The sequence below is a fragment of the Canis lupus genome, chromosome 9 (genome assembly GCF_003254725.2).
Source record: "Canis lupus dingo isolate Sandy chromosome 9, ASM325472v2, whole genome shotgun sequence".
Taxonomy (NCBI): domain Eukaryota; kingdom Metazoa; phylum Chordata; class Mammalia; order Carnivora; family Canidae; genus Canis; species Canis lupus.
The window spans coordinates 34,949,659-34,965,099 of record NC_064251.1 but is presented as its reverse complement, the minus strand read 5'-3'; the positions used below and the strand labels follow the sequence as shown (position 1 = coordinate 34,965,099).

The window sequence follows — 15,441 nt, the reverse complement described above, 5'->3', positions numbered from 1 at the left end:
ATCACACCCTGGGATGAAGGTGGCACTAAACCGCTGAGCCACCCAGGCTGCCCTAATCAAAACATTTTAAAGCAACTCATAAGTTGAAGAATATTGCCTTATTAGGAACTAAGGAAAGTATCTGTTTAGGGCTGTCAGATCATATCCTATAGATCAGCTGATATGCATGATTCTGCTTCCCTTTACCAAAATCTAACCTGATAGCAACTTTTCTCTAAATTCAATGACTACTATTTATGATTGGAATACACACATGCATATGCTAAATATCACCTGGGGGGGCGGAATCTATGTAACTAAGAATATTTAACCCTCCTATATAGAGGTATCTGGTTTAGTAGATAGAGTTCTGAACTTCGAACCCATAGACATAGGCCATTTACAACCTAAGTGACTGGGCATATTATTTAGTTTAAGCCTCAGTTTCTACATTCTATAAAATGAAGATAATAGTAACTAATTTCATGGGGCATTTTGAGGATCTAATGAAGTAAAATGAAAGCATTAAAAATATCCTATATAAGTAAAGCATTTTGTCAGAAGTTAAAATATTTTTCTTAGGCCACCTGGGTGGCTCAGTGGTTGAGCATTTGCCTTTAACTCAGGGTGTGATCCCAGAACTCTGGGATCCAGATCAAGTTCCACATTGGGCTCCCTACTCAGCAGGGAGCCTGTTTCTCCCTTGGCCTATGTCTCTGCCTCTCTCTCTTTGTGTCTCTCAATAAATAAATCTTTAAAAAATTTTTTTCTCTAAAATATCAGCAACAAATTTGGGAAAAGTATACATAATTATGAATACAAATAACCAAGCAGGACCACATATACCTTATTGGAGGCCCAAGAAAATTAAAACTAATGAAAGAATAGGCAAGCAATGATAATAGAAAAGTAGTTTTTTTTAAAAATTATACCAATATGACCAGAGATGTCTTCCAGGATGGAGTCAAATTTACAAGAGTCACCAAAGTTAATAAGACATTATTTATTTATTTTATTTTATTTAATATATTTTTTTAATTTTTTATTTATTTATGATAGTCACAGAGAGAGAGAGAGAGAGAGAGAGAGGCAGAGACATAGGCAGAGGGAGAAGCAGGCTCCATGCACCGGGAGCCCGACGTGGGATTCGATCCCAGGTCTCCAGGATCGCGCCCTGGGCCAAAGGCAGGCGCCAAACCGCTGCGCCACCCAGGGATCCCAATAAGACATTATTTAAACCAAGAATGGAACTTAGTACAATCAAGTATCATAGGGGAAAAATGTTAAAAAGAAAGTGGATCAGAAATCACTGGCTTGTTTCACTGTAAAGAAAAAAAACTGGGGATCCCTGGGTGGCGCAGCGGTTTGGCGCCTGCCTTTGGCCCAGGGCGTGATCCCGGAGACCCGGGATCGAGTCCTACATCGGGCTCCCGGTGCATGGAGCCTGCTTCTCCCTCTGCCTGTGTCTCTGCCTCTCTCTCTCTCTCTCTCTCTCTGTGACTATCATAAATAAATAAAAAATTAAAAAAAATTAAAAAAAAAAACTGATGTCTGTAGAAGTTAAGTAGTTTACCCAAGACCACTAAGCTAGTAGCTGATGTTATAACCAAGTCACCAATCTCAATTCAGTTCAAGGTGTTGGTTGGAGAAGATAGTATTGATCTTCTAAAAAATAAAAGATTAATGATTCCTTAGGCTGTCATTTAAATCCCATCCACAATTGCATTGCCCAAATCATAGGTGCTCTAATAACAGATGCAATTGCCTAGGAACATATATCATTGGGATCAGAAAATATTTACCCAAGAGTTCTGAAGGAACTCACAAATTAAATTGAGATACTATTCGAAATAAGAAAACTAGTGCTGATTGGATTGGACTGCCATCAGGATTCCCAACTATGATAATGGGAATCTGATACTAGGCTAGAGCATGGTTCAACTTTCTGTAGGGCAATTTAGCAATATGTATCAAAACACAAAATGCATATATCCCTTGTCCTGTCAATCCAAAGTCTAACAGTTTATCCTGCAAAGAAAACTTCATAAGTATTAATAAAAGACATATATGTATGTGCGGAACCTAGATGTCTCAGTTGGCTAAACGTCTGACTTGGGCTCAGGTCATGATCTCAGGGTCATGGGATCAAGCCCCATATAGGGCTTCGCACTCAGTACGGAGTCTATCTGTCCCTTTCCCTTGGCCCCTACCCCTGCTTGTGTTCGCTGTCTCAGATAAATTTTTTAAATCTTTTAAAAAATTCTTAAAAAAAAAGACATATGTATATATCATGGTGTTTCATCATTGTAGGAGCCCTAAATTGGAAAGAACCTAAATATCAAACAAAGACTGTGTAAATCATACGGGAAAATGATGCAGCCATTAATAACAGACTTCTGTTTACTGACAGGAAAAATGTCTACTACATGTTGAGGGAAAAAAAAGTACAGTATAAAACAAGTGTATTTTCATATTCTTGTATTCTATGATTGCAATTATGTAAAATTGAGAACATATCTTCATGTGTATATATGCATAGAGATGTCTAGAAGGATATTCACTAAAATGTTGCAAGCAGAGTATTGGGAAAGCAGTGGATTATCAGGTAATTTATCTTAAAAAAGTTTTTAAGATTAATTTATTTGAGAAAGTGCTTGGATGCAAGTGAACAAGGGTAGGGTCAGAGGGAGGGGGAAAAGAGAGAAACCTAAGCACTCTGCCTGAGTGCAGAACACTACTCAGGGCTAGATCCCAGGACCCTGAAATCACAACCTGAACTGAAACCAAGTCAGCCGCTTGACAGACTGTACTACCAAGGCACCCCTCCACTAAAACAAATTCTTAATAACAGATATAGTGACTACACACTGGTTTTACAAAAACAACACAGGTATGTTCAAAAACAAAAACAATGGGATTTTAAGTGGGATTCTAAACTGGGTACTCATATTTATATTGAGAAAACACCTAGGATAAAATCAAAAATAAAAATCACTGGAAATTCAAGTACATATAACTCAGTAGGAGAAAGGAAGTAATAATCAACTGTTATAAGACAGTCCTCTAAGAAGAGTGTAATAAAAGGGAACCACAATATATAATTTATACTTTAGAAATTTGTCTTATTTCTATTCAAATAGAAAATGATTTCTAGGGGCACCTGGGTGGCTTAGTTGGTTGAGCTTCCAACTCTTGGTTTTGGCTCAAGTCATGATCTCATGGGTTGTGGAATCAAGTCCTGCACAGAAACAGGCTCCGCACTCAGTGAAGAGTCTGCTTGAAGATTCTCTCCCTCTACCCCACCTGCCACACATGTACTCTCTCTCAAATAAATAAATAAATCTAAAGAAAGCAAGAAAGCAAGAAAGCAAGAAGGAGGGAAGGAAGGAAGGAAGGGAGGGAGGGAGGGAGGAAGGAAGGAAGGAAGGAAAGAAAGAGAAAAAGAAAGAAAGAAAGAAAGAAAGAAAGAAAGAAAGAAAGAAAGAAAGAAAGAAAGAAAGAAAGAAAAATTATTTCTATTGCTATATCTACGGGCAGGACTATTTTTAGCATAGAAAGATTTGGGGAAAATAGTTACATTGTATTTAGAATATGATAGGATCTAAGTTCTGTTACAAACAGACAAAGAATAATAAGTATCCCTTCTATTTATAAGAGTTTGTAAAGGACTTCAATTAACAAGACTAAGAGTTTGAACCAAGGTTATCTTTTGAGGTAGATAAGAGAGTTATTATCCTCATTTTACAAGACCAATAAACTAAAGCTTTAGATGGTATCCAATATTTGGAAATGCAGTAAATTGGTTCCTTAAAACACTAAACCAGTGAGCTGCTGTGCCAACTTAGGCCAATAAAAATAATTCAGAGTATTGAAAATTAAACATAAACTACTAGCTGGCCTCTGTGCACAACTGTGCAGCATTCCAAAAACTGAGTACAATTCTGTTTGCTGCATCTTAGGACAGGCACAAACTTGTAGGAGACAGAAAGGAGACAGAAATGGCCAAAGGATTTAAGAGGCTATCATATCTGAATCATAAACAAACTAACAAAAATTAAATCAGGTTTAAAAGACCAAAGATACAAGAGTAAAGGTACAAATTCAAGTCTATAAAACAGCTACATGTCATGGTGTTTTATTTACCACAGGATTTTGCATATACTAGGTACTGTTTACCTGATTATAAAAGATAGGACTAAAACCAAAATTTATTCACCATCTCCAAAACTATTAGACTTATGGGATACCTTAAAGGTAAAATAAATAAGAAAATTCAAGATAAATTGTAATTATTCTCAATAACTTATTTATGTGTCTGTTAGGAGCTTTATATATATACTTTTTAAAAAAGATTTTAATTATTTGATAGTGAGAGAGAGAGCACAAGCAGGAGGGAGCAGCAGGTTGGAGGGAGAGGGAAAAGCAGGCTCTCTGCTAAGCAGGGAGCCCAACATGGGGCTCCATCCTAGAACCCTGGGATCATGACCTGAGCCAAAGGCAAATGCTTAACTAACTGAGCCACCCAGGTGCCCCTATATATATACTCCTTTACTCCTTACAAACACCCTTTGTGATAAATAGCGATTATCATTACTATTTTATTAATTTATTCATTCATTTACTTAACCATTGCCATTTTAGAGAAAATAATATTCAAGAATTAAGTAAATTATCCAGGTTTCTTTTTCTTTTTTAAAAAGATTTATTTATTTGAGAGAGACAGTGAGTAGGAGAGGGTATGGACAGAGGAAAAATCCTCAAGCCAACTCTCCCTGACAACCATAGAGCCTGACCTGGGGCTGGATCCTAACAACCCATCAGTTCATGACCTGAGCCAAAACCAAGAGTTTGTATGCTCAACGGACTGAGCCACCTGACTTGCTGACTTGTCCAGGTTTCTTAAGCAAATAGAATCTTTTTTTTTTTTTTTTTTGGCTTCAATCTATGATAGTATTATTTTACACCGGAGAAAATCTGGAATGAGAGATGGTATAATATAAAGATTCAATACAGTTTGGAGACAATTAAGAAACTAAGACTTAAAAGAAACTAATACTTTTTGGGGTATCATGCCCAATTTTTCTGACATTAAAAACTCACCCATTCACATGTTTTAGATCAGAGTCAAATACGCAGTTGAAGGAACTGACATGCAATTTTCAATTTTATATTTTTTAAGAAGGCAGGACATAGGAAGAGTACAGCTTTAAAATCAGAGTACTAGGGGATCCCTGGGTGGCTCAGCGGTTTGGCGCCTGCCTTTGGCCCAGGGCTTGATCCTGGAGTCCCGGGATCGAGTCCCGGGATTGAGTCCAGCGTCGGGCTCCCGGCATGGAGCTTGCTTCTCCCTCCCCCCTGTGTCTCTGCCTCTCTCTCTCTCTCTATGTCTATCATAAATAAATAAATAAATCTTTAAAAAAATAAAATAAAATCAGAGTACTCAATTTAAATTACGACTTTGCTATTCCCTCTCTATGCAGCCTTGGACAAATGATTTAACCACTTGAAACTTTAATTTCTTGATCTACAAAATAGATTTATCTTGAAATGTTTTGAAGATTTGAGGCAATGTATCCAAAATGTTTAGTAAAGTACATAACAAGTGGACATTCATGAAATAGCTATTATTATCCTATGCTATTCAATAAAGGGTAGCTATTATTTTTGTGAATCAGTATTTCCCAGCCCCATTTTCCTACTTTCTTTGTTTAACTGTTTCTTGGAAGATTTTGTTTGTTTGTTTTTCTACTAAGATACAGATTCCCTGTTTAAGTAGTATAGGGCAACATGATTTTAAACCAACATGTGAAGCCATTTTAAAAAATCAGAATAATGTAATTTACATGACAGAAAGATTTATCATATTAGTCCTTTAAATAATAAGCACTCCTTGAATAAGATATAATTCACTTCCTAAAATTCTATACAACTTTTCATAGTTACAACAGACTTACCAACAGACTAAAGGATATGCTGTGAAGTCCCTTCTGACCTAGTGATTCTTTAAAAAAAATCATTTTGAATCATCTGCCTATATCTCAACAAAAAGAGAAGCATCTGCTAAGCAAAGGCAATGCAAGTGCTGCTACAGAACAAATATAACTTCTTTAATAAAATCACTTTTGAAATTGGCTGAATAAGGTTTATATTACTGATGTGAAAGGCAGTAAGCAATACAAATTGTATAGTCCATATTTCTCCAATGCAACACTCTATAAACCAATTTATGAATAAAAACATGAAGTTCTGCAATTGTCTTTTAAGCAGGCTATAAATACAAATAGCGTAAAACTTTGTATTTGAAAACTACAGAAGTTCAAATTAGGATGGCTTCTGTCAATAAAAGTAATGAAGGAAAATCACATTCTCATTTTAGCAGGAATGTAAAATTGTTCCATGTAAGAATGACATCAAAAAAGAAACAAAAAAAAGTCACAAGTTTTCTCTTTCAACACCTTATCTGTTCTTACAAACTACTTTGTTACAGTTCCTTTAACTTGTAACAAGGGTTGTAATAAGGGTTTACCCAACCCTTATTCAAGTCTTATAGGCTATTAACAAAGCAAAACAAGGGTACCTAAGTATCTCAGCCAGTTAAGTGGCCAGTGGTCGACTCTTAGTTTCAGCTCAGAACACAATCTCAGGGTCATAAGATCAAGCCCCAAATCAAGCTCTGGGCTCAGCAAGGAGTCAGCTTGTCTTCCTCTCTGACTCCCTCTGCCCCTTCCTCCTCTCCCTAAAATAAATAAATAAATCTTTTTTAAAAACCCTAAACAGTCTGCTCTCCTTCTCAGGCTCCCTCTGCCCCTACCACCTCCCTAAAATAAATAAGTTAGTCTTTAAAAGGAAAAGAACAATCAACTATTAATATATGTCCTACAGAGCAATCTAGTTGTATTTTCCAAATGCAGTGCAATACTTGATAAAACAAACTAAGAACCATGCTTAGTACAAAAAGTTAACTGTGATTGTTAAAAAATGATATACAAGGAATGAAAAATTAAAAAGGATGAAAAATAAGGATGGGATGCAAGAACATAGGTTAATTTCCAGAATTGGAGTCCCACGTTGGGTATAGAGATTACTTAAAAATAGGGGCACCCAGGTGGCTCAGGGGTTGAGCATCTGCCTATGGCTCAGGTCATGATCCCAGGGTCCTGGGATCGAGTCCCACATCAGGCTCCCTGTAGGGAACCTGCTTCTCCCTCTGCCTATGTCTCTGCCTCTCTCTCTGTATCTCTCATGAATCAATAAATAAAATCTTAAAAAAAAAAAATCTTAAAAAAAAATTTTTTAAAAAGTTTTAGTTCAGATAGCATTCATTCAAAATATGGTATCTCTCAAATTTAAAAAATGAAATAAAATTAAATTAAAAAAATAAAACATGATATCTCATCAGTCCAGGAATAAAATAGTAAGAACAAAACAGTCTAACTTAGGTACCAGAATTGTGAGCCAAACAATAGGGTTTTTTTTGCAATTACATCCTCATACCATTACCAGATAATCCACTGGATGATCTTATTTTGAAGATAATTTCAGAAGTGGCATCTTAAGGAAAATCCCAGCTAAAATATCATTTTAACCAAAACAAAGTTTTGGCTCAACATGATTATGGAACATTCAGTTATGATAGAAACATGTTTTATCATGGACAGTGAAACAGAAACAAAATACAGGTATCAACCAGGCATTTTATGTCCTTTTCTAGAAGAACCAATGTTTATTAGCAAACTGTAGGCCCATTTACAATAAATATCAATAATATCATGAAATAATGGAACAACTACTGTCCTAATACTGAACTCCTGTAACCAAAACACATTTTGGATTCAAGAAAACACAGCATACATATACCAAAACAAAAACAAACCCATACACACCAAAACCAAACACCAGCTTTAAGATTGAACTGGCTGTAAAACACTCATTGGGTTACTGCTTTAAGAACTCCACGGAGCACCTTGTAACTCATTAACTGCACGTTTTCCTTAGGAGGGAAACAAGGTCCTCTCTCAGTTACATATGCATAAGGAAATCTCAAAACCCAGAGGCCATCCGGTGGAAGAGTGATTTCTTGTTTTTCTGGGTAGAATACTGGACAAGGTGGTGGGCCTGGTTGAACCTGAAAAATAAAGATAATGTACTTATTTTTACATTTTTCAGTAAGAAACACCTAAAAGATAAATGCCTAAACAAGCAATAGGTTCAAAGACCATATAAGATTAAGAAGGTAATGTATACTCTTAACTCTAATGAATACTCAGTATTACATTATGTAGCCTCAAACAGTATCCTGCTTTTCTACAGATTTTTAACTTCAAATTCTGCCTTTGAACTAAACAACATGAATTGATGGTGTAAACTAGTAAACACATGATTTATTTTCAAAGAACTAGAATATTAGACATACAAGATATTTAAATTTTAGGCCTGTTTAATGAAATAATTATTTTGATATTATATTGTACTTTTAAAAAACAATCAAAACAAGCATCAGCATTTTTGTTTAAGGATGGAAAAGGCTGTATTTCTTACCTGAGGCATTAGTATTATCTGCAAAGGAGCATCGGGAACTACAACAAAAAGCCTCATAAGTTGAGCATAATGTGGTTTTAGCCCTCTACCCTGAGATGATGACAGAATATATAAGGGCATATCACTATTCAGGGCTTTCAAAGCAGACTCCTTTGGCCCACTTCCCATTACTTTCATTACTTTGTCAGGCCCTGAGCACATAAACCTTCGACCTCTAGAGTCCTCATATTCAAAGCCCACAAATGCTCGAGCTATGTCATCTCTCCGTCTTCCTCTTCCTGTTACAACTGCACTTCTCTTTCCAGGAATAGCTTTATTTGGAGCAGGCCAAGAATTTGTGTCTAAGTCTCCTTCATCTTCGGCTCTAGTCCTGATGACAATGTCCCAAGGCATAAGATAATTTGTTCCTGGAATGAAGCCCTGTTGGTCTAAACCTGTATGAAAGTTATAAGACTTAGCAGGGCCTAATTTAACCAATGACCAGCTGGAGAATTTGGGTAGGAGACCTTTAGGGCAATTTGAATGCAGCATGCCTGGGAGATACTCAACTGTAGATGCCTGTCTATCAACCAAATTTGGTCTCTTCTCAGTTTTTACTTCTCCTTGACCATGAACTTCTGGATTATCTCCTCCTGCTTGTGGATCAGCTGGATAGGTACCTAAACTATCTGTGGATTGGCCTAAACTCAAAGCTAAACTCAGACTTGTGCTCTCTCCTTGGGTTTGAGGTTCTTTTTCTTTAAGTTTATCAGCATCTGCATCTGGAGGGGCAGGAGAAGATTCATTTTTGGCAGGAGCAGGATCTGGAGTACTTGGTTCAAATACTGGGAAATTGATATGATCCAGTTTTCCACAACATTTTTCTTCCAGAAGCTATACAGGAAAAAAACAAAGTAAACAAACTTGTGAACTTTTCATTTAAAATAACACACTCTTCACTCTAAAAAGCAAGGTTAACAATGAATGGGTAAGTAAATATATATAAAGAACCTTCCCTTATCTATATATCACATTCCAGTCTCATTTACTTTTCTACATATTTTGCATCTGAAAATATGTATTTTTACTTAAATTGTAGTTAACAAAAAAAAAAGGGGGGGGGGTGGGAGGAGGAAAAAGAGGAAGAAAAAAATGTAGAGACTACCTGATAGAAGTCATAGTTAGCTGCCTTGATATCAAAGGGATCATCTCGAGGTGCTTGTTTCCTTCCACAGTTACAAGCACCAGTAGATCGAGCTCGGCTATTGTGATACAACACCGGAGGATTTCTATCGGCCTCTGGTTTTTCTCCTGGAAAATACAATTTCATACACACAACACAGAGTCAAATTTATTTTACATTCTATACATCTAACCCCCCAAATTTTCCAAACAGTTCTTTGGAAGGGAAAAGGGAAAAAAAAACCCATCAAAAACACAAAACCATAATAAAAAAAAAAAAAAAAAACACAAAACCTTGCCTAAATACACACACACAAGAAGCAACTGAAAATACATAAAATGATATATATTTTCAACCTAAAGTCTTAGGCTTTCTAAGTAAATTTTATTTTCATTATGGTGACCTTGCATTTCATTGTATTTTCTTTTTAGTTCAACAAAAACTCCAAGGTAAAAATGTGAATATGTAATTTCTGAACTTTATGTTAACAGTTTTCACTTACCAATTTCCTATGGTTCATCCTTTAAATACAAGAAAATAATTAGTAGTCATAGCTGTTATTTTCTTTTTACAGCAAGAGAGAAAACTTAAATTTGATGCAACTGAATTTCTGTAGGGCTCTTTAAAAAATATCAATACATAGTGAACAGCCTCTCTTAAAACAAAAATAAAGGGTTGCCTGGCTGGCTCAACCAGTGATGTATGCAACTCTTGATCTCAGGGTTATGAGTTTGAGTGCCTTTTTGGGCAAAGAGATTACTCAAAAATAATAATTTAAAAAACCCACAAGAATAGAAACACAGCTTAATTCTGATTTCAAAATGCTGAGAAAATTTTAGCTACCTGATTTAGGTAAGGAGTGAAATTTATGTACACAGTGCTGATCAGTTAAACTCCTCTCCTCACAGAGCTGATGGCCATTGCTCCAAAACTTGTAGCAGTCCTCATGTAACTGCATGGCATATTTGTGAAAGGCTGGACCCCTAGCATGTTGACTGTACACTCGAAGAGCCTGAGCAAGCTGATTCTTATGGACAGTCATTGTGTAATTATGAGGCAAATTTGACTGATAGGCACTATGGGCCATGGGTAAAGCTTTTTGGCACCGGTTTTCTGAGAATTTGGTGTCAATATCCAAAAACCCTTCCAAGACTTTAATACTGCTTAAAATCTTAGATGTTAGCTCCCCAGTGGGAGACCCTGGGTCTTCCTCTTTCCCATCAATAGCTACTTCATACAGTTTTGAAGCTGCTGAGATCCACTTCTGATAAGTGGGAAGTTCAAAATGGGAAGGCTGTGGGTTCCTGCCCACACTGTCATCAAAACCTTTCTTGCTTAGGACTAGCTCCACATGCTGCCACAGAAATTCCCGAAGAGTGAAATCCACTAGCTGCCCGGAAGAACTGGAACTGCTGCTGTCAATGTGGAAAGAAAGCTGTTGTCGGCTATGTTGCCTCATCACCTGGTATCGCCTGGGCCCAGAAAGGGGTGCAGGCACCAGCAAAGATTCTGGGTCCTTGACAGTACAATGACTCCTAAGTTGGTCCAGCAACATGCCTACTGGGTCCTCCTCTTGGCTTCCCGGAACTATGTACACAAAAGCCTGGTTGGCAGGCACAGTAAAGAGGCAATTGATACTCTGATTAGTCAAGACACGACTCTTCCTAAAGATTCTATAGATCTGGTCCTCCAGGGCATGCTGCAGTCTCCTTTTAGGAGAATGCTTCTTGGGCTTGTCTGGATGAGCTGGGTCTTGGCTCCGAGGGGGTTCCACCTTGAGGGCTCCATTGAGTTGAAAAAGGAAAAGGAGTCTAGGTGGGCAAGGTCGGCAATTTAGCTTCCAGTCTTTGCCAACTGGGCAATCCTTAATGGCCGTTTTCAGGAGGGGCAGTACTTTCTGTCTCAGTCCATCCAGGGCTCTGAATACTCGATCATAAGTGATGTCAAAGGAACAAGTGGGATGGACCAGAAGCAGGATGTGGCAGACGGAGAAAAGGTAAAGGAGACTGAGACACTGCAGTTTTTCCTGATGCTTCCAGAACTCGTGGGCTTCTGCATGAGGTAACGAGAGGCCACCTCCAGCTTCCCCGCTCTGAAGGGCACGACAAGCCCGCAGAAGCTGCGAATTGTCACAGATGGAAGTGAGAAGAAGATAAAGAACTTTGCTTTCCTGATTGTAATAGGCCTGCAGAAGGCTGTAGTCCTGGGAGCCCGGCTCAGTTCGGTTACCTTCAGCGCCCGCTACAGCTCCCCGAACCGACTCCCCGGTCCCCGCCCCAGCGTCTCCGGCTCCACCAGCCTCCCCCACGGCTCCAGCCTCGGTCTTGATTCCAGGCCCTGTGTCCCCAGGATCTTGGTGGCGAAAGAGGGGAAAGACCTGTCGGTCGCAAACCGTGTTCACTAGTGAGAACTTCTCGGAATTCAGGCGCAGGGCGGTCTTGCCGAAGATTCCCACCACGCAGATCTCATCCTCTCGCCAAGGAGGCTCCGGTCCGCCAGCCACGCTCCCTCCGCCCTCTGTAGGGGTTCCCTCCGGACTTTCAGAGCCGGTCCAGGATGAAGCTCCCATTAGAAGCTCTCGCAAGCTGACAGGACCCGCCATGGTGCAGAGACTTCTCTAGACTCTTTCCGGTCCGCCCAGAAAACCCAACCGGCTTTCGTCCAATTTCGAAATCCCTCCTCCGCTTCTTCAGTTCCTGGTTGCTTTCACTTTAGGTTCCGCCTCCCGCTCCTCCTAATTTTCCGCGGGTTCCCTACGGCGATACCGCCCCTTGTTTAGGTTTCTCCTTAGCCGGTGACTGTAGGAATTGAGAGATCAAAGAGACAATTGGAAACAGCTAGTTTGCAGTTCAAGGAATGCAAAAACACTGCAAAGGAAGCTGGTCAAACTCTTGGAAAAACAGAATAGTGGTTCAGTTTAAACTCTGGAACCTCGCTACAGAATGTGTAGTCTGCAGGTCCACGTGGGAGCTACTTAGAAATGCAGGATCTCGGGCCCTAACCTACACCTACTGAATCACTGCCTGCATTTCAACTAAATCCTAATGTACACAGTTCAGTTTGAGAAACACAGCTCAAGAGATAATCTGGCAAAGCAAGGTAGGCGAACGGATTTCCTTTCTTGTGTACTTTCCATAAAAGATTTCATTCACTCACATCAGTGGGAAAGCAAGCCAGTGGTTTTGGAAAGTTTATGGAGTACAAGCTTTAAAAACATAATTTCTCAGTCTCGGAAGACTATATACCAAAATGTTAAAATATATATTACAATGTTTAAAACGTTTTAGAATTTATTCACTTTTATTTCTTTTTCCTCTTTTTTTTTTTTTTTTTTTCGTTTTCTATTTCAGTAGACTTTTATTTTTAAAGTTTTAGGTTTATTTTAGGTTAAAAAGTTTTAGGTTTAGTTGTGCAGAAAGTTCCACGGTAACCTCTGCTCCACACACGAGCACATTCTCCCCGCCCCCCATCGCTATATCCTGTAGTAGAATGGTATATTTGTTGCAATCTATGAACCTACATTAATACATCATTATCTCCAACCTCCTGCAACCACCCATCTTTTTACTATCTCCATATTTTTGCCTTTTCCACACTATCCTATGGTTGGACTCATACAGTACATAGCTTTTTCAGGTTGGCTTCTTCACTTAGTAATATGCATTTAAGTTTTATCTATCTTTTCATGCTTTGATAGCTCATTTCTTTTTAGTGTTGAAGAATATTCTGTTATCTAGATGCACCATGGTTTATTTACCCATTTGCCTACTAGAATACATCTTAGTTGCTTTCAAGTATTGGAAATTATTAATAAAGCTGCTACAAACATCTGTATGCAGGTTTTGTGGTAGATGTCCTCTTTTTTATTATTATTTTTAAAGATTTTATTTATTCATGACAGAGAGAGAGAGGCAGAGACACAGGCAGTGGGAGAAGCAGGCTTCACGCATGGAGCCCAATGTGGGACTCTATCCAGGGCCCCGGGATCACACCCTGAGCTGAAGGCGGACCCTCAACCGCTGAGCCACCCAGACATCCCTCTTTATTATTTTTTAAAATTTATTTTATTGAAATAGAGTTGACATACAACATTACATTAGTTTCAGGTGTCCACCATAGTGATTAAAAAATTGTATACTTTATGAAATGCTCACCATAATAACTAGTTACCATCTGTCACCATAGTTATTACATTATTTTTAAATTTTATTTTATTTATTTATTCATGGGAGACACAGATAGAGAGGCAGAGACACAGACAGAGGAGAAGCAGGCTCCATGCAGGGAGCCTGATGTGGGACTTGATCCTCGGCTGAAGGCAGGTGCCAAACCGCTGAGCCACCCAGGGATCCCCAACATTATTATTTTTTTAAAGATTATATTTATTTATTCATGAGAGACACAGAGAGACAGAGATACAGGAAGAGAGAGAGGCAGGCTCTCCTCCAGGAGCCCGATGTGAGACTCTATCTTAGGACCTCGGGATCACTACTTCAACCACTGAGCCACTCAGGTGTCCCTATTACAACATTATTGATTGTCTTTCCTATGCTGTACTTTTCAATATCTTTTATTTTCATCTATTTTCTAATTTTTCTGCAATGAACACTTTCTCCAATTTCTAATATTGAACAATTCTTTCTTGAAATGTGGAAAGCCTTAACTCAATATTTGGTTTAGTTGATTGGAGTTTTGAATGGTTAGATTTTATTTTTAAATACTTTTGGCTTTAAGATAGAAATGGAGTAGGGGTGCCTGGGTGGCTCAGTGGTTGAGCGTCTGCTTTTGGTTCAGGTCACGATCCTGGGGTCCTGGGATCGAGTCCCACATTGGGCTCCTGGCAAGGAGGCTGCTTCTCTGTCTGCCTATGTCTGCCTCTCTCTCTGTTTCTCAGGAATAAATAAATAAAATCTTTTTTTTTTTTCGGGGATCCCTGGGTGGCGCAGCGGTTTAGCGCCTGCCTTTGGCCCAGGGAGCGATCCTGGAGACCCGGGATCGAATCCCACGTTGGGCTCCCGGTGCATGGAGCCTGCTTCTCCCTCTGCCTACGTCTCTGCCTCTCTCTCTCTCTCTGTGTGTGTGACTATCATAAATAAATAAAAATTTAAAAAAATTTTTTTTTAAGATAGAAATGGAATTAGATAATTTATTTTTAATGAGTTCTTACTTGGGATATCAAATAATGACAAAATAATAATAAATACAGATAATTTACTTTGTAAGTTTGGCTCTGTGTTAAATCCGTATCAAGAATTGTCTCATTTAGGTATGATCTTACTTATATGTGGTATCTAAAAGAACCTAGGTCATAGAAATGGAGAAAAGCCTGGTGGTGGTTGCTGGGCCAGGGGGTAGAGGTACAGATATGGGTGAAGGTGGTCAAAAGGTCCATATTTCCAGTATTAAGTTCCAGTATTCAGGTATAGCATGGTGACTATACATATTAATACTGTCTTGTATATTTCAAAGTTGCTAAGAGAGGCGCCTGGGTGGCTCAGTTGAGTGATGGACTCTTGATTTTGGCTTAGGTCATGATCTCAGGGTTGTGAGACTGAGCCCCACATTGGGCTCTTTGCTGGGCATGGAGCCTGCTTAAGTCTCTCTCTGCCCCTCCTCAGAAAAAATAGTTGCTAAGAGAATACATCTTAAAAGTTCTCATCGGGGCACGTGGCTGGCTCAGATGGTAGAGCATGGCACTCTTGATCTCAGGATGGTGAGTTTGAGGAACACGTAGGAGGCCCAGTGGTTGTCTGCCTTTGGCT

The 15,441-nt window shown here is 38.7% G+C and overlaps 1 protein-coding gene across 1 annotated transcript; it reads right to left on the bottom strand.

The window, feature by feature from the left end:
• Nucleotides 1-7,672: 7,672 nt before the first annotated feature.
• Nucleotides 7,673-12,446, bottom strand: SMG8 (SMG8 nonsense mediated mRNA decay factor). The gene is made up of 4 exons (XM_025440886.3): nucleotides 10,523-12,446; nucleotides 9,662-9,807; nucleotides 8,518-9,390; nucleotides 7,673-8,104 (listed from the first exon to the last, which is right to left on the bottom strand). Exons 1-4 carry the CDS (start codon nucleotides 12,279-12,281, stop codon nucleotides 7,907-7,909), a joined length of 2,976 nt encoding a protein of 991 aa, XP_025296671.1. The 5' UTR covers nucleotides 12,282-12,446; the 3' UTR covers nucleotides 7,673-7,906.
• Nucleotides 12,447-15,441: the final 2,995 nt, after the last annotated feature.